Source organism: Clarias gariepinus, chromosome 26, assembly GCF_024256425.1.
Source record: "Clarias gariepinus isolate MV-2021 ecotype Netherlands chromosome 26, CGAR_prim_01v2, whole genome shotgun sequence".
Classification (NCBI taxonomy): Eukaryota; Metazoa; Chordata; class Actinopteri; order Siluriformes; family Clariidae; genus Clarias; species Clarias gariepinus.
The window spans coordinates 5,172,196-5,200,133 of record NC_071125.1 but is presented as its reverse complement, the minus strand read 5'-3'; the positions used below and the strand labels follow the sequence as shown (position 1 = coordinate 5,200,133).

At 38.1% G+C, this 27,938-nt stretch overlaps 1 protein-coding gene and 1 long non-coding RNA gene across 3 annotated transcripts; one reads left to right on the top strand and one right to left on the bottom strand.

The window, feature by feature from the left end:
* Positions 1-12,293: 12,293 nt before the first annotated feature.
* Positions 12,294-17,952, bottom strand: LOC128514000 (uncharacterized). 2 transcript variants are annotated; one of them, XM_053487611.1, is made up of 6 exons: positions 17,817-17,952; positions 17,637-17,696; positions 17,190-17,519; positions 16,361-16,585; positions 12,681-12,756; positions 12,294-12,595 (listed from the first exon to the last, which is right to left on the bottom strand). In XM_053487611.1, the coding sequence occupies exons 2-6, from the start codon at positions 17,683-17,685 to the stop codon at positions 12,541-12,543; spliced, it is 735 nt and encodes a 244-aa protein (XP_053343586.1). In that variant the 5' UTR covers positions 17,686-17,696; positions 17,817-17,952; the 3' UTR covers positions 12,294-12,540. The 2 variants fall into 2 exon arrangements, with proteins under 2 accessions (XP_053343586.1, XP_053343584.1); XM_053487609.1 differs by having other exon boundaries at positions 17,637-17,952.
* Positions 17,953-20,737: 2,785 nt separating this feature from the next.
* LOC128514001 (uncharacterized) lies at positions 20,738-23,735 on the top strand. Its single transcript, XR_008356426.1, has 3 exons — positions 20,738-21,048; positions 22,282-22,575; positions 23,181-23,735. It is a non-coding gene; the product is annotated as an uncharacterized LOC128514001 (long non-coding RNA).
* Positions 23,736-27,938: the final 4,203 nt, after the last annotated feature.

Sequence of the window (27,938 nt, the reverse complement as noted above, 5' to 3'; positions counted from 1 at the left end):
AATTAAATAACTCATATATATATTTTTAATAAAGATTTTTTTTTCTGATAGTCTTGAGGGGAATGTGACTTCAAACACAGAAGATAAGGCTTTGGTTTTAAACAACTTAACTGTGACATGTGATCTCTTGCTAGCTGCTCCGTATCAGTTGAGAATTGTAGATAGTGTGAGGGTGTAGTGTTAGATGTGTAACGGACCACCACTAGAGGTCGCTGTTTGTCCTTTGTAGTTTTTGTTGGCTGACTCAGTTTCCCAGAAGGCACCTCAGTCAGGTGATGCGAGTGCACGCCTGAGCCGAGGTAGCCATTAGTCCATCTATAAATAGCTGTTTAGTCTGGGAAACTGGGTCGAGCATTATCAGTTACACTACTGTCATTTTATGTGGGCATTTTGTGTTTTTGTTCAGTTTTTAGTTTGATTTAAGTTATGTTGAGTTGGGCTATCTGGTGACAATGTTGTCTGTAGATGTTCTGTGTGTGTATAAGTTTGTGGAGCCGACTCAGTCCTGTTGTGTGTGTTGTGTTGTTCATGTGAATGTAAGTATTGTGGTTGTTGTCCCCCTGTTCTCTTGTGTGTTTAGCTAGAACAGGTAAGTAGCTAGGTGTGCGTTTGGCTAGGAGCATGTTTAGCTAAAATCTATATTAAGCTAACTGTCATGCTTCTAGCCATAGCCCCTTTGTGTCTCTAGCTTTTCCGTGCCTCTAGTTTCCCTGGTCTCCCTGTGTCTCTAATTTCTGTGTTTCCTGCTTCCCTGGTTTCCCAGTGAGCCTAGCCTTTAAATGTCCCCTAGCCGAGCCTTTGAGTGTCCCCTGGCCTAGCCACTGGGTGTCCCTCGTCTCTGTGTGTCCCGAGTCCCTAGTTTTGTGTTTAGCTATTAGGTAAGTGTAGCTTAGTGCATGTCGGGCTAAAGACATGCTTAGCTAGATGTATGTGTAGCTGACTGCCATGAATTTTAGAGCTCATAAACATGGTTTAGAGCAATTTAGAGCTTTTAACCATGTTTAGCCAATAACCATGTCTAGCTGATTGCCATGTCTTTAGCCCTAGTCCTGTCTCTTGTCTCTCGTCTCTCCTTGTCTCTCGTCTCGTCGCGTATCTAGTTTCGTCCTGTTTCAGCTCCACATGTAGTTTGTGTGTCCTGTCACGTGTTTCGTCCTTCTGCTTGTGTTTCACCACAGGGCGTTTGTTAGAAGTCCTTCAACCTATGTTTCGCCACAGGGCGTTTGTTAGAAGTCCTTCAGCCTGTGTGTAAGTATTTCTTGAATTTTGGTAGACCTCCTTTTGTCTACTCAGTGCTCAGCCTGTATTCTGCTTGTCCCGCCTGGTACGAGGGAACCCCACAATGATACACACAAGTCAGTGCTCGGTGAGACGTTCAAAGTTTATTGTGAGAGACAAGAGTATATATACTGTATGCACACAAAAAACAAAGAAAAGGTGGATTCAGGAGTATTTACATTTGGTCTGGAATGTTTTAAAAGATAAGGTGAAGAAGAACATACTGTAAATTTAGGAGTAGCTCTGCATTTACGAGCGTTTAACAGTTATACGACCTTTAACATAAACTACTATAGAATGTGTTTATTGAAAGTGCATGTTGTGTCGTGAGAAAAGGAAGAAAAACACTCTGTTCTCACACACACAGAATATGATGAAACACACTAAAATTCAAATATTCCCTACACTGTGGTGCGCCACAGGGCGTTTGCTAGGCATCCTTCAGCCTGTGTTTCGCTACAGAGCTTAAACATAGTGTAACAGGTATTAGAGCCTGTTGGTGTCCCTTAGTCTGTGTCCTGCCAGAGTGCCCATGTTTAACCCCATGTTATTAAGTATTGTTTGAGTTTGTTTGTTCCTTTGTTTGTGTTGTGTCTTTATTATTTATACTTCTGTGACTACCATTATTAAAAGGCTCTTATGGTTACACAACACCTCTGCCTTTATGCCTGCTCTAACGCTATGGCAAGCGTACAGGAGGCCCCACCAGCATCCGGGAGCCTCACGTGGAGGCCCCAGCAGCATCCGGGAGCCTCACGTGGAGGCCCCAGCAGCAGCCGGGAGCCTCACGTGGAGGCCCCAGCAGCAGCTTTACCCCCACCTCGTCCAGTAGGCTCCGTTCCTTTGGAGCGACATCTCAGCGATGTATCAATCGCCAGGGTTGAAGGACCAAACAGTACTGCATCAGCTGCCTGTAAGGGACCACCACTAGAGGTCGCTGTTTATCCTTTATAGTTTTTGTTGGCTGACTCAGTTTCCCAGAAGGCACCTCGGTCAGGTGATGCGAGTGCACACCTGAGCTGAGGTAGCCATTAGTCCATCTATAAATAGCTGTTTAGTCTGGAAAACTGGGTCGAGCATTATCCAGCTTTACACAATCAAAAGAATTAAGTTTGTTTGAAATGTGAATATGTATGAATCAAAATTATATGATTGTCCCTGATGAGCAAGCCAAGGACGACGCCGACAGTGGCAAGGAAAAACTCCCTGCGATGGTAATAGGAAGAAACCTTGAGAGGAACCAGTCTTAACAGGGAACCCATCCTCATCTGGGTGAAAACAGATAGCAGGGATTGATGTGCATAATAATATGCGAGACTGGAAGTTCAGTATGAAAGGAGACGTGTAAGATTAAAGTCCAGTTTGTTCCTGGAGGCTCAGGTAGACTCTAAGAAATTCCAGTCCTGAACGATTGAACGATTGAGCGATTGAAGTAACAGGTCCTCAGAGAACAACTGTCTGCATCAGTCGAGGACAGGTCCACCTTCATGAAAAAGTGGAACTATCCCCAGTCACCACACACATTCCAGGCAGACCACAAAGGGCATCCATGTGATGGGATCTTCAACCAGAAGCAGGACTCCAGGATGAGTTAGACAGGTCCAGAAGGCAGAGGAGGTCTGGATCACTGGCAGCTCAGAAGCGACATCTATAACCTTTGTATAATGTATAACATTACCTTATTTGTCCATTTCAATAAATTTGAAGAGATTCTGAAAGCCAGCGGATTTGTACTCAAGCCATGGGTTAGGTCAGGGCAAAGTGGGAGGCAAGTGACTGGTGCACTCAAAGTCAAGCGATCATCCTACCGAACCAGATGAAGAAAGAAGAAAATAAAGCTTTGGGAACAGGGTACTGGATAGAAGATGAAAAACTCCACATTATGACTTCCATTAACTTCTCGAAAAAAGGAAAAAGAAAATGAGAACAGGCCAGAAACTTCTTAAACGCTTGCTGAAAACGCTTAACCCGTTGACCAGGAGACAGCTACAAAGCCAGGTTTCTGGGCTCTATGACCCAATTGGTCTCGTTACGCCTGCCAAGCAAAAAGGTGCAATTCTTGTCAGAAAGGCATTTCAAGAGACAGGCAATGGGATCTTTGCTCGACAAACATGGGACAAGCCACTTTCTGGAAATCTCAAAAATGTGGCTATCAAACTCTTTGATAAGAATTGGCGTATGGAAGTTTAACATTGGCTTCACCTGGTAGAGAGTCAAATTGTGCTAGAGGCCAAGCCGAGTGGCGCCGAGTGGTGAGGAAACACGTGATAGTCTTCGGCCCTCCCGGCTGGATGGTAGTAGTAGCCTTAATGTGGGATCCCCCTAGTGACAGGGAGGAATTGGACACGACTAAATTAGCGAGAAAATCGGGGGGATTTAATGTGATAGTTCCAGACTTTTTTTGCAAACAGGTTTGGAAAAATCCAAAAGGCTGAAGCAGCGAGTATCTGTTGGTGGATCCCAGGAAATTATCCTGGAAAATCAATCCTGCAAGCTCTCCTCACAGGAATGGGGCAACAGAGACTACTGTTTGCATTGTACAGCAGGTGTCACAGACAAGACAGAGAAAGTCATCAAGAAATTGAAAAAACAAGATTCTTGCCACCATCCTTCACAGAGATGTTAGACGGCTAGTTGATTCCTACAGAAGAACAGGCAGAAGAAAAGTGTGAACTACTTGGGTTCAAGAACCAGTAGTTCAAGTGGGTGTGTAAAACTAAAATAAATGGAATGGTGGAACTGAGGTCATTCGACAAGTAACAACTGTGACACGATCAGAGTATGACATCACAGTATGCATCACCTCACATCACTAATGGAGCAAAGGTACAGACTCAATATACAAGCACCATATGTGACAGAAAATTACAAATACAGTTTGTAAATACAAATACAGTCAAATCCACTAAGCCACAATTTCCTACACTATAAGTAAGTGTCAAAACACAAGCACGGCCAATATAATCATACCACATGCTACACACTTCTAAGGAAAACTAGATTCTCTTAATGTTTTTTTTTTTAATGATTCATGGTTGTAGCTTCTTTTTTTTCAAAAGAGAAAACAATGCACAAACATCCATCCCAAATAAGTAATCCTCCTAACAAGGTCCAAGACCTTAACCTGTGGTCTCTTTCTCTCATAGGTAATGAATCAATAGTTTACAATAGCGATGTCAGTATGTTTTGTTCACTGTTACCGCCATTCTTCCTTCCTCCTCATTAAAGTTTCCCAGAACATTCACCAACAGTGCTGATTACCATTAAAAACAGTTAAGAGAAACCACTTTTCTTCTTCATCATGGTATGAAACCAGAGGTTGCCATGACAACAAACAAACTTTTCAGATCTCCTCTATATAGTGTTTACCCTAAAGGAACATGTTATTCTGTTATACATCTTTATATCAAGTGCAACGTTAGATTTTATATTATTATTATTTTTAGATTCACTTAAACTGAAGTGTATTTTCCAAATATGGCCCAAATTTTTTATTAATTTATTTATTTTTTTAAAGTCTTGTGGGAAATGTGACTTCCAACACAGAAGACAATGTGGTGAAGATTGTAAATAGTGTGTGATTGTAGTGTTAGATACTGTGGGCAGCTTAATTATTTCAACATAAATTCATGGCAGAGGAATGAAGTAAGTCAAAAGGCCGAATTTCTCCCACAGGGCAGAATATTTTTATCATTTTTTTAATTAAAATACTAGTCTTGGTACAGTATGTAGGGAAAAAATATTGGGTATTAGGTAAGATCATAAGTAAGACTCCCAAAGCTAATGTGGGGCAATCTAGGCGTTTTGTCGAGCCAATGTTGAAAAAGACTCTCATCCTGCTTTATCCTGTATATAGGGCGTGGTACCCTGGCTGGGGGTGTAATCTTTTGCAGGGCACACACACATGCTCATTTACTGTCATTAGTGGCAATTTGAGAACACCAATTATTAGAATGTTGGAGGAAAACAGAGTACCTGGAGAAAACCCACCAAGCACAGGGAAAACATGCAAACTCAATGCACACTGACCCCGAGGTGGGAATGGAAACCCAGACCCTAAAGGTGCAATGATGGTAGGTACAAATTGCACCTCATGCTACAATTACATACAAGATTGTTTATTTATTTTTTTTTACAAAATTTCTTTTCTTTATAATTTGACCACAGCCAACATAGTCATACCACATGCTACACACTTCTAAGGAAAACCACATTCCCTTAATGATTCATAATTGTAGCTTCCTTTGTCCCCTCAAACAATGCACAAACAAATCAAATGCACAAACATTCATCTCAAATAAATAATCCTCTTAAAAGAGTTCAAGACCTTTCCCGCAGTCTCTCTCTCATAGCTATTTAATCAATAATTCACAATAGCCACTTCATTGTGTTTTGTTCAACGTTGCCTCCTTTTTTCCTTCCGCTTTATTAATGTTTTCCAAAACATCCACCAAAAGTCTTGTTAAATTCTTAGTCAGTTTTACTGGACTACTAGATGACTAGCATTGAAAATTATTAAACAGTTAAGGGAAAACACTTTTCTTTTTCATCATGGTAAAACCAGAGGCTGCCATGACAACAGACAAACAAACTGTTCCAAATCACCTCTATATAGTGTTTACCATAAAAGAACATGTTATTCTAAATAATCTTTAGGTCAAGTACCAGGTTACATGTAGACTTGAATATTAAAAATAATAATAATAATAATAATAATAATAATAATCTTTGCACATGTATGGTACAAGAAAAAAAAAAGTGCATTTGTTGCAGTGCAAAATAATTTCCATATGTAAACAGTACACAAAGCAGGTGTTATATACTGTACAGTGGGGGCAAATAATTATGGATGGATGCAATAAAGGAAGATATTCTATAATGTTGTGGTTTGAGTAATTAAGGTTATAGACATTGTTATGGACTATTATGTACAATATGTGCAATTTATGTATAAATTGTGCAATCCTACAGTTTATATACAGTACAATAGTGAGCTATGAGCGGCAATTATAAGTAATACAATCCTATTTTCAGTATCTGTATAGTAGTATGAGCAAAGTGCAAAGTGCGAGGTAAGGAAAAGAACACAAATCATGAGGAATTAAACATTATCCACACATTTGAGCTGTAATGTAAACTAATGTTTAAAATGTAACTTTATTTTGTTCGAACTTTAAACCTTAAAAATATTTACAGTATCTCACCGCTCCTGGTATGTTCACCTACAGAACTGTGTGTCCTTTTCTCTTTACAGTGTATACAATTGTTTTCATGTAGTTCCCTGATGACTCTGTGCTTGTTGGATCTATTCAGTACCAGACAGTACTGGACAACATGGTTATGTGCTGTGAACTTAATCACCCACAGCTCAACATCAGGAAAACAAAGGGACTTTGTTTGGTCCTGTCGTGAAAAAATGGGCCATTCTTCTATCTGTCCAGGGTGAAAAAGTTGAGGTTGTTTCAGAGTGCAAATACCTAGGAGAACTTAGTTGGACAATAAAGTGCTGTTAATCGATTAAAGTTTTTAATCTAGTTAATTGCAGTCATAGTTCACGATTAATCACAAGTTTAAAATACTCAGATTTACTTGTCATTATAAATGTGCAATATTGGAATAAATTTAGAATAAATGCATGATAAACTGGTTTGTCATGCATATTATGCAGTTTTAACAAATATTAAATCTAAATCTTTCAAATGTAAGTGGATTGTGGAAGTGCATGTAGTGGCTGGGAGTACGGTTTTTGGCAAACACACCAACGACAGGGCTCAAACCTGGATCGTTGGATCTGAAACTCAACAAGCTAGAGCCTTAGCTACCACTTAAATTTAATGTATTCTTGTAAAAACTAATTTCCTTTGAAGGTAGCTTGCACTAACAAATTAAATTTTATCCAGACTTCCAGCTCACTGGTGGTGTTTCCTTTGTCCTTTTATTGTCTCCATTAAATGTGCCATGATCACACACAGCTGGGTAACACGTGCTGCAGTTATGGGAAGCCATTAGGGTCAAACTTAGTCATATGATCAAATTTGCATAAAAAAATAGTAATGTGGTAAAATTTCTAGGTTAATCACATGCGTTAATGGGTTAATATTGACAGGCCTACGATAAACACAATAGTACTTTACAAGAAATGGTGCAGTGGTAAAGTGCCCGCTCTATCATCTCAGTAAATGGCTCATTAGATTCCCGGTGATGCTGTAACCTCTTGCAGCTGAGGGCCTACTGAAAGGTGATTGGCTGAGCTCTCTGCGGGGTGGGATGGGAGTGACTTAGCGCTCTCAGGTCGATCATGGCTCTACAGCCAATCACGGGTGACTGTAAGATCATGCAAGCAGAAGAAGCGGAGAGCACTGTACTCCGAGTGTGTTATGCCACCCCCAACGAGCAATGGTTCGGAGAAAACACGTCAAAGTATTCAGCCCTTCCTGATTGGTAGTAGCCTTAATGTAGGAGACCCCTATTGATGAGAGGGATTAGATACAATTAAATTAGGAAGAAAATCCCTAAAAAAAAATTCTGTGGTGATTAATTGCATCTTTTATATGATGGTCTCTTAGGGTTGTAGTATGAACGTCTGGTGAAGGTCTGGCGAAGGTCTGGCAAAGTTTCATTAAATTCTATTCAGCAAGTTTTGTGTGATGCTGTGATAAAATCTAGCTGGACAGACATACAGACATCCAAACAGACAGACATAAAGATGGAAATTTTTCTGAGACTGGTTTCGGATCTTCCAACGTATGAAACATAAAGATATAATTGAAAGAGTGAGTTCTGACCAATGTAAAGACAAAGCCTTCCTTTTATTTTTATAGATTTTTACGTACAATACAATGCATAATTACTGAACTTTATCACACTATGACACACGATGCAATTATTTTATTTCTAACACTCAACCCATGATTGATTGGCTACTATCATACGTAATATTTGTCATTTCGTTTCACTTCATGTTCACTCCGCTGTATAACACAGCTGTAAACCCTTACTTTTATAGTTTTTTCCCCTTAACTTTTCCTTAAATTATATATATATATATATATATATATATATATATATATATATATTTTTTTTTTTTTTGTAAAAATATTTTACACAATTTTTGACTTTTAATATATTGTCAGTTGATGGTACAAAATATCAAATGATCCAATGTAAAACCTATAGCTTTATAGTCAATGATTAATTATGGTTCCTGACAGCTCTCAAATAATAATAATAATAATAATAATAATAATAATAATGTAAATTATATTACTTATTAAAGAAACATGCACTTAGAGTTGTAGGAGGATAAACAGTATTTTGTGAACTGGAGGACAAATACAAGTTGTGCCATAAGTGCATAATTACAGATCTCAATAAAAATCTTTAATAAACAGACCATTGCTTTAGAAAATGTGTCACGTTCAAGAATTGAACGTAAGAAATCTAAAAAAATATTTACAGTTGAAAATGACAGGACTTGTTAAACAGGGATTCCCCTTGTCCAGTGTGTTTCCTGTGTTTAAAAACCTCTCGTCTCTTATCCTTTGCCCTCTATTGTGTAAAAGTGCTAGAAATCATTTCCCCTCACTGACATCACTTTTCCTTTAGTGGTAAAAAAATAAATAAAAATAAAATAAAGCAGTGCTCTTTCAGTTATCTTTTTGGTCATGTTTATTCTTTACTCGAAACACATTTAGCGAAATGCGCAAACTGTTTTTACAGTCAGTTTCAAAATTATTCGCACACTTCATCAAAATGGGAACAGATGTGTTCGTAGTGAGCTTGTTTCCTTTGTTGCCATGGTTTCCCCCCATGGGGCTGGTATGGGAAGGGGTACAGTCAGATTCTAGCCTTGACTTGTTATGAAAAAAACAAACAAACAATAAATACAATGTCTGCGTTCTCATTTTGACTATTAGCATCATCACTCAGTCTCATCACCTGTTGTACCCTTAATGTCTTTATCAATGTAGCTCATTTCAACATTTATTTTAACAGTTTTTGTTGTCATCTTTACAGCGTGCGCTTCTTCGATTCGATGATGCGTTGTGACAATAGCACCCTAAAGACATCATCATAAATTCTACACATTGTAGAGGAACCTCTGTGGTCCAGGTAGAGACTGTGAAGGCTAATTGTTACTATTGTACATATTCCCATTTTTACAACTGTGATTGTAACCTCTGGTCAACATCACACACATTCTCATACTATGTGCAATTTGGAATGTCTTTTAGGCCTGATTTGCATGTCTTTGAACTGTAGGAGTACGCGGGGTATGCAAACTCCATGCACACAGACCCCGAGGCGGGAATCGAACCCGGATCCTGAAGGTCCAAGGCGAAAGTGCTAACCACTACACCACCATGTTTCCCAAAAGGCACCTATTATGCAAAATTTTAGATATTCAGATGGGTCTCCAGTGTGTGTGAGCTCACAAAAAAATTCCCTGCTATTTAAACAATTAAATCAGATATCCCCCATATTGTTACTCTCAGTTCTGCAGTTCTCTGGTCATCCATGACCATACATTTTATGTGTTTACTTAAAACTACAAAAACCTGTCAAAACTACAACCACCACTCTAACGGCTCCCTACTTTACGGCTCTCAGTGTCGTAAAAATGCAATTTTTAAAAAAGGAGATTTTAAATGAACTTTGAACCCGATTCCTATGAAATCTATGATTTTATAATGCTTAGTAAAGGTCTGTACATTCTGATTGGCTGGGACAGTGCATTACAGCAAAGGGGTGGCTCAGGGGCAGTTTATTTAAAATTGTTTAAAAAAGGAGTGAAACAAACAAACAAACAAACAAACAAACAACAAGCAGCCAAAGTGCATAGTTTAAGTTGTATTTCAGCTAAAAATTTTAACAGACAAACAAAAGATTTTTCAACAGATGGAGCACACGTAAATTAAACATGTTTAAAAAGGAGTATAATATGTGACATTTATTGCTAGATGTGGTACAAAGAGGTAATCTTTCATCTTAAATAAGGCACAGGGTATTTAACATTTAAAACAAGTACTGTCTAACAGATTTTACTATTAAAACACATCAGCTGTTCCGAAAAACACAGAATTAAAACTAAACAATCCTTCATTTAAAAATGTTAATACTTCATATTACAATCCTGATGCTACAAAATTTCTTACAAAAAATATAGAGAGAGAGCTTTATATACAGTACACGGTATGTTAACAGTGTATGACAACCAGTTTAGAACTGCCATGTGCAGGGTTAAACCTGTTTTAGCATTCCAATACCCCTGTGCACAATGTGAGCCCTGTGAGGACTAAATATTATCCTTCATTTAGAAGCACTTGTGGTAGTGGTAGGCCTTGACGGAGTGTTAACCTCAAATCCTCTGTACCTACAGTAGAGTTAAAGGATTTTTTTCCCCCTTCCTCTTTGTAAAGTGTTCTTGAGCTCTGGAAAGGCGCTATATAAATAAAAATTATTATTATTATTATTATTATAACAGCAGTTGAGGATACTAAAATCAAAATCGGATGTTAAAACAGATCAAAAAGATGGGTATGATTGGTGAGGCGTCTATATACTATATTATAAAAATGTTTAATAAAACCCTAAAAGCAATTTGAAACTAAAGCCACACTGACACATGTTCTAATAACTACTAACTATGTTTTTACTGTGTTAAAGATCTAAGATTGTAGAACAGCAACCGGTCTGATGAGAAGGGGTACAAGTAGACCAGGGATACCCATGGGTGCTATAACGTTTTCATTTATACTACATCCTTTAGTTAACAGAAGGCCAGTGCAAGGATGACTTGACACGAGTGATCTTTATTTTGTGCCAGTACCCATGGAATATGGACTTTTAAGGAATGTCACATTTAGTGGTGGCTATAACGGTATTAACTGGAAAAGTCCTTTGACCGAGGTAGGTTCAAAATCAGCGCGGCACATGCAGTTGTATTGAAAGTTTCTTCAAAATTGCATCCAACAAACTTTTTAGTGCATCAGCCATCTGAAGATGTATTCCTCATATCATGAGTTCAACCTTAATTTGTCACATACTTTACATTACTGCCCAGTGAAATTCTTTATTCTTTGCTTATCCCAGCTTTTTTTTTTTGTAGTCTGGGGCCATTTTACCGCACCACTGGAGCAGACTGGGTTAACAGTCTTGCTCAAGGACCCAACAGTGGCAAAGTAGCGGAGATGGCGCTCGACTTGCCGATTGACCGCCGATCCTCTGAGCCAAGGGACAATTGAAAAAGAGAATTTCAGTGTGCTGTATGCAACAACTTAAAGCTTCATTTTTTTTTTCATGATGTCAGCAAAGAGCACAGGCACACTAATACTAATAGCTTCAAACAGCCCTTGATTATACTTGAACTTGCTTACCCTGCTAGTGTCCTTTTTTTCAGATTGGCTGATCTGGCAAATATAATAAAACAGCTGCAGTCTACAATAATACAGCCGCAGGAAAGCCTGTTACTAGGATTTGTCATTGACTGTTTTTTTTTCTTTTTTCAGGTAGTTCATGCGTAGTCACATGACATGGTTTTTGTGATTTAAATCCTTCCTGGCTTTGCTCCACTGACCTCTTTGTCATCTGGGAGTGCTGAATATGTTAGTCTCTCTCCTCTATCCCTTCAATATAAATAAAGCCACACCATGTTCGTTCTGTCCTTCTTAATTAAATTGCATAATCAACATGGGAACTAAGTTTCTATTAAGTCTTAATTCCTTAAAATTAAATAGAAACTTCATTCCCATGTTGATTAACATCATGACCCACATCAGACTCCGTCTCATCACTTGTTAAAATCATTAGCTCATTTCAACATTTCAAAACCTTGCTTAATGTCATACATCGTTTGTAAAAGCCCGATTTGCTCAATGGACTTCAAGATACTGTAGGGATGCCACATTGTATAACCAATCACAGTTTTCATGGATTAAAAAAGGGTTTGACAAACAAATTTAGTGAAATTTATACACATTTGCAAATGTGGCCTTAGTGTTCATTCCACATTCCATCTATGTGCAGCCTGGCAGATCTGGCGCTGAATATACATCCGCTGTTTCAGGGTTGGGTTGCCAGCTCAACGTTCACTTGTATCTGAGCACTTAGGGGTGACGGGTCCAACAACGGACGCAACCTGGCAGCATCGGGGGTCGAACCTGGGATCTCCTGCTCCTGGAGCCACCCCTGCCCTATATCTATAAAGTAACTGCACTTGCTGCATAAATAAATTAGCTTTTTCTAAATAAATAACATAGGGAATCAAAGTGGAGTGTTAGCATGCGATTTAGATATTCTTCTCATATAGCAGCACAACCTATGAAAAAAAAAAAACCAACATATTTTAGACATGAGTCAGCTTAAAGGTAAAATAAGTCGACAAAATATTTGTGTAAGCTTACCCAGTTAATACGCATATAATGATGGCTTCGAGGACTATAACCACGATCAATCCAGTATGGGAGCTTTTATCTGAGCCTGGTTTTGGAAATAGAGAGTAAAATAGTGATTAATAGTGGAATTATTTACTATAGCATCCTTCACAATTCTGCACATCCAATTCAATTTCTTTCTAGCTCCACTCTACTTTTGATCGCTTAAGCTACACTATATGGACTAAGGTATTTGGCAAATCCTGTTTATTATTGAAATCAGGCCATCAGTATATGTATTCGGATACAATGTCATTGCAGTCTGGGCCAAATACTTTTGTCCATATAGTGTACCTCAGCTACCCGATACATAGAGTACAGTAGAATGACTAACTAGTTATTTAGCTGCTTAAGTAATAACACAATTATTTTTTACATTTCCAACCTTTCCAAATTGTTAACATATTACAACACCACCTACTGTAGCTTAAATGTGCTATTACCATGAACTCTTGACACATATGATTTTACAAACACAACCAGTGTTTAAAATGGTTTCCAGTAAAGAGATTTATGTGAGGAATAAGTAAGTTTCACTGTGACTTTGTGTGTGTAAAGTTTTTCCCCCTGGAGAACTCTGTATATATATATATATATATATATATATATATATATATATATATATATATATAACCCCGATATATCAAGTTCCAGCAGTACGGTTTTAAATAGCAGAGTTTCTCAAAAGCACTGAACTTTGCAGGTGATCCGCTGATCCACAGTGCCCGCATTACAGTATTACGGCATGCAGCATTGGATTACACTTAAGCAGACCTTTTGTTTTCCACGCTGCATTTTTTTCATTGTTGTCTCTGGTTTCATGACACATTACAGTACGTCACAGTCACATACAGTATATTGTCACTAAGGTATTTATCATGGTAGGTTTACGTTCCTTAGATTCTGATCTAAGTGTCTATCATGTGTCTGTGGATTTCCCCTCCGTTGCCTGGATGGAAATAACATCCCAGAAGCAACTCTAATTTTAGATGACGTTTGTCATACGGTTAAAATTAGGTGCCAACATCGTCCACCCAAAACACAAAATCAGGACAATGTTTTTGATGTTTTTAAAACCTTCTGATCAATTTAATAAAATGACATTGGGTTGATGTTAAATGAATGTCCCCGAAACAACAGAATATTAACAGTTACTTATAGTATTTGTGCTGCTCAGTTAAAATAATTAAAAAAAAAAAATTTTTTATGGGAGGCACAATGGTGTAGTGGTAAGCATGGTCGCCTCCCACCTTCAGAGTTGAGGGTTCGAGTCCTGCCTTTGAGGTTGGTTTCCACTGAGTGCTCCTACAATCTAATGACTTGCACTTTAGGCTAATCAGTGTTTCCTGTGTGTGTGTGTGTTTGCATGCATCCCAGAGATGGGCTGTACTCCGAGTCCCCTGGAATAGATTCCAGGCCTCCAGCGTCCCTGAACAGAATAAGCGTTATAGAGAGTGAGTGACTAAGTGATGAGTGTTTATGTAGCACTCATTGTTTGCAACAGATGTGCACGTACAGCACTAGGGACCATCACCAGTCACCACCCGATACAATATTATTATCACTATACCTTTGCGTGGATCTGATAAAAATTGTGATTCTATCATGATTTTATGAATATCCCGAAAACTATTTTGTTACAATTTTAAACGTTTTAAAAAAGTTTAATGATAAATTAAATGTAGCCTACTTGTAACATTACTTTTTCCACTACAAAAACCAACTTCAAATACAAGAAGCTTTACATTTAACTGAGAAGCATGTACCATAGTTCTCTGCTATAATTATTTCAGAACAAAATTAGCAAATAATTCACTAGTACCTCACGAGATAAAAATGTGTAAATATTTCAGATCGTACCATCTGCAATCTAGGTGTTTGCAATTTCGGAAGCTTCTGCGCCAGGTTCAGAATCGTTTATATCTAAGGGCTAATCAAACTAAAAATCTGCCAATTCTGATCACCATCCGATCGACTGGTTCATCCCTATTATAAACCTAACAATTATTTTGTAAAGCATAGATTTTGGAGTCAGTGTTGCGATACGTGAATTGCCAAACAAAAAGAAATTCCCATTAATAACCGAATCGATTTTTTTAAGCCTCGACAGCAGGAACCTTGGTGGACCAATGCTAAGAACATCAGCTTATTTATAGAAAAAAACTTTACTATTAGCATCATAAGTTTTACATGGATGTATTTTGGTTGGGAGCTAAAAAAAAGCCATAAATGAGAGTTGAATTTTTCATTTTTCATTTCATCAAATTGAATGCCAACTCTGTGTTTCGTCAGCCTAGACATTATGAAATGAATGTTGCAATAATATTTTGACAACCAATAATGTTAACCAGGAGACATATGATCCAGGGTGTGCTCAAGTGTTGCACCCATAACAACCGTAGCCACAGTAAAGCAGATACAGTTTTTAGTTTATGCTTTTCTCTCTGTTATTATATAGTATATTTACAAGAGTTATTCCAATATATAAATCTAGGAGTTAAGGAGTCGCCACAGCGGACCATCCTGTCTGCACACAACTTGAAATGATTTCCTGATGTCACCCACCCCCCCTGTTTTCCAGTGGCTAGGGTTTGGACATTGGGTGGAAATCAAACCTCGGCCTTTCCTTCCCTCCTTTTCCAAACACAACTGGTAAAATAAAACACTTGACTGTTCTCCATTTGCTTTGTAGATTTCCTTTAAGTTTCTTCCCACGATACAAAAACATGCGGTTGTAGGCTTTCTGCCATTCCTAAACTGCTAAAAGTAATATAGTGTGTGTATGTATGTGAAGTGGTGTCACTTGTTCCATGCAATGGGTTGACACTTTATTATTATATATGTTCTTCTCATTGTGCCTCGAGTTCCCCAGGATATGCTCGCAGGGACCTTGAAGCAGTTTGGCAGTTAAATAACTGACATGTTTTTGTTTTCCAGCTGATTAATTTATTTTTAATCATATGAACGAAGTACAGTAAAAAAAACTTCGGTAAACACTTTAGTGTTTGTAGTCAAGGTTACTGTTGGCAGGTACCTACGTCAGAAATGCACGTGGAGTGAATGCCAGAAAAAAATGTGGAATGCCAAAGAGATGAATCTTAAGCTCTGAGGTGAGGTAGTAATATGTAGGAAATCTTTTTTTATGTATTTATTTATTAATTAATTTTATGAGAAATAAGTATTTTTGATTACCAATTAAACTTACTTATATACAGTTATAATACAGTTGCATATGACTTTTCCATAGTAATGAAAGTGTACGACTAAATGATATAATTAAATGAAATTAAATTAATAACATAGGATGATAATAATTCCAATACGCCACTTGACCTCATGGCTTTCCTGTAGTATTCTTGTCTGGGGCACTGGGGAATTTGAAAAAAAATCTAGTGTCTTTCTTTATCTAGAGAAAATCTATTCTTGTTCAGGAACACCCTTTCCTCTGAGTTCAGTCTACAATTTACAAAACAAATTAGGCAACCAACACTTGCTGCACTGCACATTGCTCTATATTTTCTTGCCTGATCTTACCTAACAAGTTCTGCCTGTTTTGCTACAGTACCATGAAGGATAAAAATACCCAGGCACCAATTAACACCTTCCACATTCAACAGTAGGAACCTCCTTAAACTGTTTTACTTAGATACCTTGAACGGCTACAGTTGCTTCGCTCCTGCCCTGGCTGCTCTCTGTGATGCAGGTGTAGCTTCCACTTAAATTTTTCACGAGCAGTGCGCTGCCATCTGTAGACACCATAGTCGCATTGGAGACACCGACACCGTCCACTTGCCATGAATACACAGGACTGTCCCACTGTGTGCCGACGCTCTGGATGTTACACTGCATGGAAAGATAAACTCTTGGAGGACTTGCTGTGTGCGTGGGAAAAAAAAGAATAGTGTGTGTTATTAAGAGAATTTCATTTTAAAAAATGTTGAATGTGTTGTCTTGTTTTAGAGTGGCCGGTAGGGATTTTTATGGGTTTCTGCTTCTACAGCAAGGCAAATATTCGGACTTTTACCTTGTATGGACTGGCAGACTGTTTGGGATTTACAAGTCAAATTGTTGGGTGTGAGCTATGTATATAAGAGGTAAGCTGACAAAGAGAGGGAGAAAACAAAACCAAGCAGGACTGACCCAAAGGTGTTGCAGAAAGATAAAACAGAAAGCAAGGCTGTGCCTACTCTGTCAATCATAGATAAAAAAAAAAGGGCTGTACAACATTAAAAAAATGCGAGGAATGTAAACATTCATTTACATCCTATTATTATATTATTCTTATTTTTGATCATGCATTTGATCTGAATTTCGTCATCATCAATTAATCATTAATCATCATGAATTATTAAGAATGCAGGAACAGCTCATGATGGCACCTGTTCAGTCCTAACAAAGTGTCAAGCTGTTCAGCCTTTTTGGATATTCAATATCACCACCATCCATAAAGAAATAAAAAATAAACCTACAGCCACTTACATATTTTTATTACTTCACGTGAATCAGACACTTGGTCCCCATTGTAGGTTGTGACTGTGATCTTGTAGATTCCAAAATCGACATCTTTGAATTCTCGAATCCTCAACAGTGCTCCATTTTTCTCGACAGTTGTCCTGTTGTTATTTCCTGTGAGATCCTCAGCCACTCTGACTTCCCCGGCATCGTTTTTAAGCTCCCATGTTCGTAAAAGTATATTTTCACTTGGCTGGAGTTGAAACTGAGCTTCCAGAACCAGAGTCCTGCCAAGTGCTATGAAAAGAGGCTCCTTGTTGGGGAATGTCACAGAAATACTCAGAGACAGGTGCAGATCTAGAGAGGGAATAGAAACAGAAAATATTGTTACAGTTTGTTTGTTCTCTTGTTTGTGAGTATCATTAATGACCAACCCAGTGTGGGTGTTAGAGAATAATCAACTCGATCGCTTACCTTTCAGGACAATCAGCCACACAGACAGGCAAAAGTGAAAAAGCTTCATTTTCTTGTAGACTTCGGGAGAGTGGGGAAAAAACAGGTTATAAATAAGACCTGTGCCAGTGCCGTAGTGAGAAGAATTTTGAGAATTCAGCTTTCATTCTGAACACGGTGTTAAGGTAAAGATATATGCACCTAATAAAGTTAAAGCTACACTGCAATCCACAAGAAAAGTTCAAATCCCAGTGGGGAGTCCCTTCATTAACAGGTTCTCGAATGAAAGCAGAGAAAGAAATGAACTAGTCATATCTTAAACACGCACACACACACACACACACACATGACTACCACCAAGCTGCTTATCCTGTACTGTGTCCTGCTGATGTTTTTTTTTTTTTTTTTTTCCTGGTGAGGGGTGGAGCCAGTACAGTAGCCAGAGTGGTGTAAAAAAAAATCCTACTAGAATATGAAAGAGGATAAAATAATAATATAATAATAAAAATTGTAATAATATTATAAGAGTTTAAAAAATGAATGATACTAAGTACTAAATAATAGTTTATATTATAGAGGCAGTGGTGGCTCAGTGTGTTAAGGTTCTGAGTTACTGATCGGTGGTTCGAGCCCCAGGTCTGCCAGGTTGCTGCGGTTGGGCAAACTTTACTGCCTTTAAGAGTTAATGATACTAAAAACTAAGACAATCATGCATTAGATAAAGAATGAACTGAATACCAAAAGTAAAACCTTCACATGAAGTAACTTTCACCTGTACAGGTCTTTGGACCTTGGTACAAAGTGTAGAGATACAATAAGTACAACAGAATTCAGATCCACTACCTACTGAAGGAAAATGATCAAACTTACCGTCGTTAAAAAGCACAGGTGTGTACACAGTTTAAGCGAGTCTTCAACATTCTGTATTCCATAAAGTTAAAACTGGTGATGTTTCGATCGCGAACCAGACGGCTCTTTAAAGTCACGGGTTCTCGCAACTAGACCAGCAGAGTTTAAGGGCCGGTTCGGTGCTTATTTTTGGGCACCGGCACCAATTTTTTTTCTGTGAAAAAGCGCGGCAGTGGTTCCAAAATTGTGAACCGGCACGGAACCGCACGGGAACCAGCGCAGTGGAAAGGGGTAGACGTGAAGTAACAATGGGAGGGAGCCACGCGCGTCATAATGCGTGCGTGCGGGTGTTTGTGTGAGTATGCGCGCGCTGAGCAATACGTCGGTTTTCTCTGTTCTAACCTAAATGCAACGTTTTTAACAGACAAGTGGAAAGTAGAGTCTTAGAATATACTGTATATACACTATTTAAATCATTTAACTTTTTTTATTTCTCCAATTTAAGATGAACTCCACAAGCTTGTGTAATTTTTTGATGATCAAATCCTTAATTAATCGAATTCTTAATAAGACATAATGGATAAGACCCATATTTGTTTGTTTATTTATTTATTTATTTACTAAGATGGGCATAGTGTCTGGGGTTGAAGAGTGTTTTTGAAAAATGGTGTATTTGATGAAATGCACACGTTAGTAAGCATTTATTTATTTTATTTGTGCTCTGTTTGTTTGTTTGTTTATAAGAATTAGCATATCCCAAGAGGTGACCCAGAGATAGTTCAAGACAAAATGAACATGGTTTAATGTTTTTTTTTTTACTATGAAAATATTATTTTCAGTGTGTTCTCAGACTTTGGATTCCACTACATCCATGCATTATTATTAATGCATTTACTAATTGCTCATTCTAAGATATGCTTTAATCATAGAGTGCATAGTGTCTGGGGGTGAATAGTATTTTTTTTTTAATTGTGTAGGGTAGAAGGTTTAATAACGTGCACTCTCTTTCTCTTTCTCTCTCTCTCTCTCCCCCCTCCCTTTCTTCCTTCCTTCCTCCCTTCCTTTCCTTTATTCTCAAGAATTAACATATCCATAGAGGTGAACCTTGGATATGTTAATGAACAGTGCAGGACTTTTTTTTGAACAGTTCGGAAAACTATTTGTTATGGTTAAAATCTTTCAAAATTCTTGTTTATTTCCAAGTTTACCATGGGAAAAGGTTTTCAATGTGTTCTCAGCCTTTGGATTTAATTGCATCTATGCATTCTAACTGCTTTGTTTAATATATATATATATATATGCATACATTCTAAGATATGCATTAATCATAGCATGCATAGTGTAAATAAAAAAAATTGTGTAGTGCAGAAGGTTTAATGATTTGCACACTTTATTTCTTTCCTTCTTTCTTTCTTACTTTCGTTCTTTGGTTTTAAAGTATTTATGTATTTATTTATCTACTGGGTAAAATATTAGGGGTTTAAATAAATTATTAAACGATAAACAAACTATTAGTCTTTTAAATGATTTTGAACATTAGGACATTAACTAGCATTTTAAACAAAAAACAAATAACAGCGTTTTATAGGTTAGAGGTGTAATTTGTCAGCATATCTGATCATTTACATTTACATTTACATTTAGGCATTTGGCAGACGCTCTTATCCAGAGCGACTTACAAAAAGTGCTTTAATGTTTACATCATTGGATACATGCTTACACTGGGTTAACTATGTTAATAACTAAGTGCCGTTTCTCCAACACAACTGGAAAGAGGTTTTTGTTTTTGTTTTGAAACAGATGCTTCTTGAGTCGTCGTTTAAAGATAGTCATAGTCTCTGCTGTACGGACATCTAGAGGAAGTTCATTCCACCACCTAGGTGCCAGAACAGAAAAGAGCCTGGATGAATGCCGCCCTCGATCCCTGAGAGATGGTGGGATGAGGTGAGCAGTGCTGGAGGATCGGAGGGAACGTGGTGCAGTGCGTGGTGTGATTAGAGCAGAGAGGTAAGTGGGTGCTGGGCCATTTTTAGCTTTGTAGGCAAGCATCAGTGTTTTGAATTTGATGCGGGCAGCTACAGGAAGCCAGTGCAGGGAGCGGAGGAGTGGGGTGGTGTGGGAGAACTTGGGAAGGTTAAAAACGAGACGTGCTGCTGCATTCTGGATCAGTTGCAGAGGACGAATCGTGGACAGAGGCAGGCCTGCCAGGAGTGAGTTGCAGTAGTCCGGTCTTGAAATAACAAGGGACTGAACAAGCACCTGAGTCGCCTGTGAAGAAAGAAATAGGCGAATTCTTCTGATATTGTAAAGAAGAAATCGACAAGAGCAAGTAAGGTTAGCGATGTGTGGGGAAAATGACAAATGATTGTCCACGGTTACCCCAAGATTGCGGGCGGTGGCTGTAGGAGTGATTTGGTTGTTGTCCAGGGATATCACAAGGTCTTGACCTGGGGATAAGTCACAAAGGACTCATTTAGTCATTTGAACATTCCAACTTCTTTGCCAGCGTTATCTACACCATGTTTTCTCTATCTGTCGCAGACCAGATGACTTCACCCTTTCATTCCATGTCGGCTACAATCAGGTAGTTTCAATTTTATCTTAGACCTTCCACAATCCAACTTGCAAGCTTTAAAGCTACCGTCTATTACTACACATTAACTAGCATTTTAAAACAGAAAAACAAATAACAGCCTTTTATAGGTTAGAGGTGTAATTTGTCAGCATATCTGATCATTTAGTCTTCAAAATTTTTGTTCTAGATTTTTTCACCAATCAGTCATAACATTAAAACCACCTAGGTCTTGCGTCCCCTATTGTGGCGTAGTCGTTAGCACTGTCGCCTTGCACCCTTACATGACATGCAGGTTAGGCTAACTGGCATTCCCTGCACTGTATGATTGTGAGTGTGTGTGTGCCTTTGGCAACCTCTCCAGGGTGTACCCTGCTCATGGCAAGATAAAGGCGATATAGACGATGAGAGTGAGTGAGTATTCAGGTGGTTGTAACTGTGATAAATATCCCTTTCCTATTCTTCTTAAATGTAATTAGCACAATTTGGCACTAGAGTTACATACTAAATTTACCCATTTTACTTGAAGAAAACCACCCTTAAACCTGGTCTTTAATGACATCATTAACTGGTTGCGAGCTATTTGCGGTGTCTCACTGGCTAAAGCTTTCAGTTACAGTATAGAGGGTTATGTAACCAAACAGCCATTGTTTGGTCTTTGAGCGGGATTGTTAATCTTTATCCCAGTGGATCACCTGGCACCCGCAAAGCCAGGCCTGTCATTTGTCAAACTGGCAGATAATAGAGTGATTCATCCCTCTATAGGACATGTTTCCAACCCTTCAGTGTCCGTGTGCTTTAAAGCACTCCAATCAAATTCTGCATGCAGCAGTATGCATCTACTTGACCCTTGTGAATCTCCTAATGCACAGTTCTGATGTTGTTTGTGTGAACGCTCGCTTCATGGCTGAGCTGTTTTTGTAGATGTAGCATGGCAAAAAGTCTATAAAATGACTTGCGGCATTTCATATCAGTGCTACATTTGTAGTCATTAAACTTTTAATTCTCTGAGATCGCATAACTACAGTATGTGTTAACCAGAACACTAGATCCCACAAATTATATACTTTTGGCCTACAGTGTACATTACTGCCAGTCATTATACCTGTATGCAGTATACACAGTATGTCCTGAATCTGTGTATATTTTGTCCTATTTTGACATGACAGATGATTCAGGGTCACCTACACTATTTGACAAACATGTTCTGTAGCAGGCTTGTGACCTTTTGCGTTCCTTTTACAGTTTCTATCACAGGAAAATGAGTTGCTCCCCAGTTGGAACCTGCATGAGTGTTTGTCACCGAAGGACAATAAACAAGGAGTCACACTGGGTAAGAACAAAATAACCACAGTCTATTTTTAACTTCTGCAGAAGGACCAGTGGCATACAGCCCACATTTGCCAGGTGAAGAATGGTGATTTACTGTAATTCTCCCAGCCATTCCAACTTCTTTGCCAGCGTAATCTACACTGTGTTTTCTCTATCTGTCGCAGACCAGATGACTTCACCCTTTCATTCCATGTCGGCTACAATCAGGTAGTTTCAATTTTATCTTAGACCTTCTACAATCCAACTGGCAAGCTTTAAAGCTACCGTCTATGTGGCACAATTACTACATATTAGCTAGCATTTTAAACAGAAAAACAAAAAAACAGCCTTTTATAGGTTAGAGGTGTAATTTGTCAGCATATCTGATCATTTAGTCTTCAAAATTTTTGTTCTAGATTTTTTCAGTCATAACCTTAAAACCATCTAGGTCTTGCGTGTAGACGTCAAGGATTCTTTAACAACAAAACGTTGACAAATGAAACTATGACTTTCTTGTTTCCACCAGACACAGTAAACCATGGAGTGATGTGGGAAAAACATTCCATTCCATCATTGTTTGTACCACGTGCCTATAATTTGGACAGTATAGTCTGAACAATTATTTTTTGGAAGACGTATAGGGTTGATAAAGCAGGACGGCCTTACTTTCAGTGAAAGCCGATAATGCCTTTAAAAAATATATATATACATCTTATTTATTAAAATATTGAATATAATAAATATTTACTTTTGGAAGATTTATTTTGAACATGTAGCATACAATATGTAACACAACTGAAGCAAAACATCTAAGTGGTGCGAATGTTTTACAGAAGGCCGTCCATCCGTGAAAGACAAATCTCAGCCGAGGTGGCTCAGAGCCATGAGTGCGACGTCTGATCCTTGAAAATCACAGACCGTTGATTCACCAACTTCCGGAAGGCACGCATTTTTCTGTGGGAGCTGTACATAATCATTCAGGAACACCTGCATTTACCGAGAGTGTTCTTAGCGATTGTTTGGCGAAGATGTTTGCTCAGTTAATCGCCACTATTATTTTATAATGCTTATTTTATCAACACACGAGTTACACATTCACAGCTTATGGAGTAATCCGTAACAAACACACAACTATATCCCATGCCATTTCATTTTATTATTTCTTGCTAGTGCTCAAATCTAATCCAATGCTATTCTAATATAATTTTCTGTCTAAACTGGATAAAGTCAAGCCCTTTTAACAAGAACAGCAACAAAAAGAAACGGAAAAGGTGAAAAGGTAATACACGCTTGTATTTTAAGTTGGCTTGATCATTTTAATGGCCTTTATGTTGGTGCTGGTGTTAAAAAATAATCCTAAATAATTCGGCATCACCGTATATTTCTAACTTTTTAAAGCCATACAATCCTGAGGTCTCTCAGGTCTGGTCATCAGCTTTTACTTACAGTTCCCAAATCCCCAGTAGATTGAAGTGTTAGAGGGGCGATCATGCCTTTTCAGTAGCAGCCCCTGTACACCAGGCAGGCACTTTTTAACTCTTACCCTAAGACCTTCTTTTTGTACTCTTTCATGTTTAATATAAGTGTGACGCGATATTTTTCTCTCTGTTTTTATTTGCTTTTTTCGTTTCTCTATTTGCTTTTTCATGCAATGAGGGGACATCTTAATGTTGTATGTTTTATTTGGATTTTATTTCATTTTATTCTCTTTTTATTTTCTGTTTCTATAGTCTCTCCTAATATCTGATCGCCTAAGTTAATACATATTCTTATAGTGCATAAGAATATGTATTAACTTAGGCGATCAGATATTATGTCAGTGTTCATATTGTACTTAACATATTTAACGTAAGAACAGTGTGATCAGGCAAGATTATACATCTTGAATAGAATAAAATGAAATAGAATCTTTATTGTCATTACATGAGTGCAACAAACCAAAAGAGATAAATCAATTCAAGAGTATATAAATTGGATAATATAAGTTTGAGATAAATAAATATGAAGTCCGTGAAATGTGTACTGTATATGTCTGTGGGTGTGTGTCCTGCAAATAATTTCCTATGACTAGTCTCGAATGTTTTATGATCTGCTGTGGCGAGGAGGAGTGCTGAATGACTCGTCCAGGGAGGGGAGTAAGATGTTTTTAGGGAGGAGTTGATGACCTTCTGAAACACCCTCCTGTCTGTTGGTGGAATATTAGGTGGTATCTGGGTGGCCAGACCAAATGTGGCAGAAACCCCTTCCAACCTTTAAAATGATGTACTCCGCAGACATCACTAAAGTCTAGAGTCACAGGGGTGATCACATTTTCCACCACATTTTTGCTAGTTGGAAAGAGAAGTGAAGGAAGTGTCTATGAGGATAAAAGAACAAAACAGGCACTGAAATACTCTGCTTATTAAAGGGGTTCTTATTAAGGGATTTGTACTGTCTCCTGTGTCCTTCATTAAAAAAAGAAAAACATTAATTATCCAGTCCTATATACAATAGCACTACTATAGCCATGTTGAAGCTGCTTTAGCAAGCACCTGAATAACCTCAAGACATTTAAGGTTCTGAGCCTCCAGCTCTCAACTATGTTTTTCAGGGAAATGAATGTTTATCTGAATAAATTTTGTTTATTTCATGCAAATGATGATTCGTGTAATATCTTGCATGTATTCGCTTAGCAGTTACAGTTACTGCTACATTTAATGAAATTCTTCTTGCATTATACCTATTATAACCCTTTTACGGTTTAAAGAGAGTGTATACAATACTGTATACAGTATATGGCGACATAGTGGTGAGTGGTTAACACTATTGGACTCACATGCCCTTACTTCACATTTCCAGGATCCGGGTTCGATTCCTACCTCGGGGTCTGCATGCATGGAGTTTGCATGTTTTTCATGTACTTGTTGGGTCTCCTCTGGGTACCGCGGTACACATGCATGTGTTAATGTTGACTGGAGGTGAAATGAAAAAATTAATAAATAAATAAACCATGATCGCCATTGGTCTTCACAGTCCCTGGTTATACTACATACTGTATATACAGTACTGTAGAAAAGATACTGTGTAGATATAGGAAAGTGGAAAGTTTGCAGCGGAGTCAGAGGTCATGCTCAACAAACAGGCTAAGCTATGAAAATCTAGCACCAGTTTTTCTTTTCTGCAGAATCTTTTAACCTAATTTTGTTCTAAGAAATAAAAGGGTTTAAAAAGGTGATATTTGTGATTTGCATCATTGATTTGGCAAATATTTTACATCAGATGCCCTTCCTGACACAACCCTCTGCATTTATCCAGACTTGGGACTGGCACAAGTAGACACTGGGTTGCGCCTACTCAAAGGGTTAAAAAAGGTAAAGGCTGTAAAGTCTAGGAACATCTTTTAAGTTGGAATGAATGGATGTTGTGAATTAACTGTTGTGAGTTAACATGGTTAACTACATTTTAATATGGCAGCTTAAACCAATCAATTTGTATTTATCGAGTCTCTTGCATGACATGCTTTACTGATGATTGCATCGTCATACACTTACAAAAGAAAGTTACATACTGTAGGAATTCCACGCAGATTATGCAAATATTCAAAAAAGTGGTGGAGCATTGTTTCTGACATGCTCCGGCAGCGGTACACTTATGTACACAGGGCAACAAACTCTAGACATTATTTGCATTGCTATATCTGGGCATTTTCCAGTCTGTTATTACATGGCTCACTCTTTACATGGCTCACACCTTATATGACTAAAATTATCTGTTAAAGCCCTTGTGACTGTTGACTTGTCTTTACAAGGTTTTGCAGTCACATCATGACTCATGTTAACCAACCGACTCTGTCACAGACCCGTCTGTCTGTCTATGTATCTGTCCATGTATCTGTCTATGTATGTACTGTACTGTACTGTACTGTATGTATGTATGTACTGTGTGTATGTAGTTCCAGTCTGAGAGCTTGTTCATGAGTCCAGTTTGTTTTTAAGTCCAATTTGTTTATAAGTCCACCAATCATTGGCTAAGTACTAGAATACTAACACAAGTGGATATACGCCTTTCTTTAGAATCATGCCGATTGTTAAATGATCCATGTTTAAGGAATGAACAATGAACATTCTCTCAATTATTTTCATTTTTGTCTCCATTGTTATCGCTTAGCGCTTTTAAAACAAATTCTACAACCAGCGTGCCAGAAATTTTTTTAGGTCAGCGAGTCTCCATGAGGATGAAAAGACAAAAAATTGGAAAGGAGTGACTTTTCTCAACTATGAGACAGGTAATCTCTTACACATTGGTGATGGAGCCATAATTTTTAATGTACAGTATGAACAGTCTTTTGCTTTGCTTAAATGAGGTAATTATTGTTTATCTTAGAAAAAGAAACCACACCATGAGAGTGACCTTCGTGGTAGACTTGCTGAACTCTAAGAAAGCAACAAAGACATAAGAGCATGTTGAGTATTTATCCTTGAGGACCACTAGGTTTGAATGTACTCTTTTCCCGGTGATTGTCTTATTTTTTTCATGATTACGGTAAAACCCTTTCTTATTTCCTCCTCCTTCTTTCATCCATAAAAATGAAAGGGTTTGACAGTGTAACTAGAGTCAAACTTTCTGTGAATAAACCACGGGAGAATACTATAGACAAAACATTTGCTCTTTTGTTATATATAAATTGATTATTACTACATTTATTACTAAATACAAAGTAACAGGTACATGACTAACATTCAGCTGTCACAGGAAACTGAGAAAGAATAGCCCATTGTATAATAAGTATCTGATTAAGATTTTGAATGTAGTACGTATTTAAAGTTAAGTAGCGTGTGTGTGTGTGTGTGTGTTGCAACTAAAATTCCAGAACCACACTGGGGGACCTAGTAAATGACCTGCAGAGAGCTGGGACCAAAGTAACAAAGGCTACCATCAGTAGCGCCGCCAGCGACTCAAATCTTGCAGTGCCAGACGTGTCCCCCTGCTTAAGCCAGTACATGTCCAGGCCCGTCTGAAGTTTGCTAAAGAGCTATAGGATGAGACAGAAGAGGATTGGGAGAATGTCGTATGGTCAGATGAAACCAAAATAGAACTTAGTGTTTGGAGGGGAAAGAATGAAAGAACACCATATCTACTATGAAGCATAGGGGTGGAAACATTACGCTTTGAGGCTGTTGTTCTGCAAAGGGACCAGGACAACTGATCTGTGTAACGGAAAGAATGAATGAGGCTGTGTATTGTCAGATTTTGAGTGAAAACCTCTAACAGTTAGGGCATTGAAGATGAAACAGGGCTGGGTGATTCAGCATGTCAATGATCCCAAACACACCACCCGGGCAACGAAGGAGTGGCTTCATAAGAAGCATTTCAAGGTCCTGGAGTGGTCTCGCCAGTTTCTAGATCTCAACCCCATAGAAAATCTCTGTGTTGCCCAGCGACAGCCCCAAAACATTAACAGGAATGGTAGAAGTTGCACAACTGGTGGCTGACTAAATACTCTTTTACACCATTGTATCTACAGTATCTATCTATCTATCTGTCTATCTGTCTATCTGTCTATCTATCCATCCATCCATCCATCCATCCTTATATATGCATAAACATTTAAC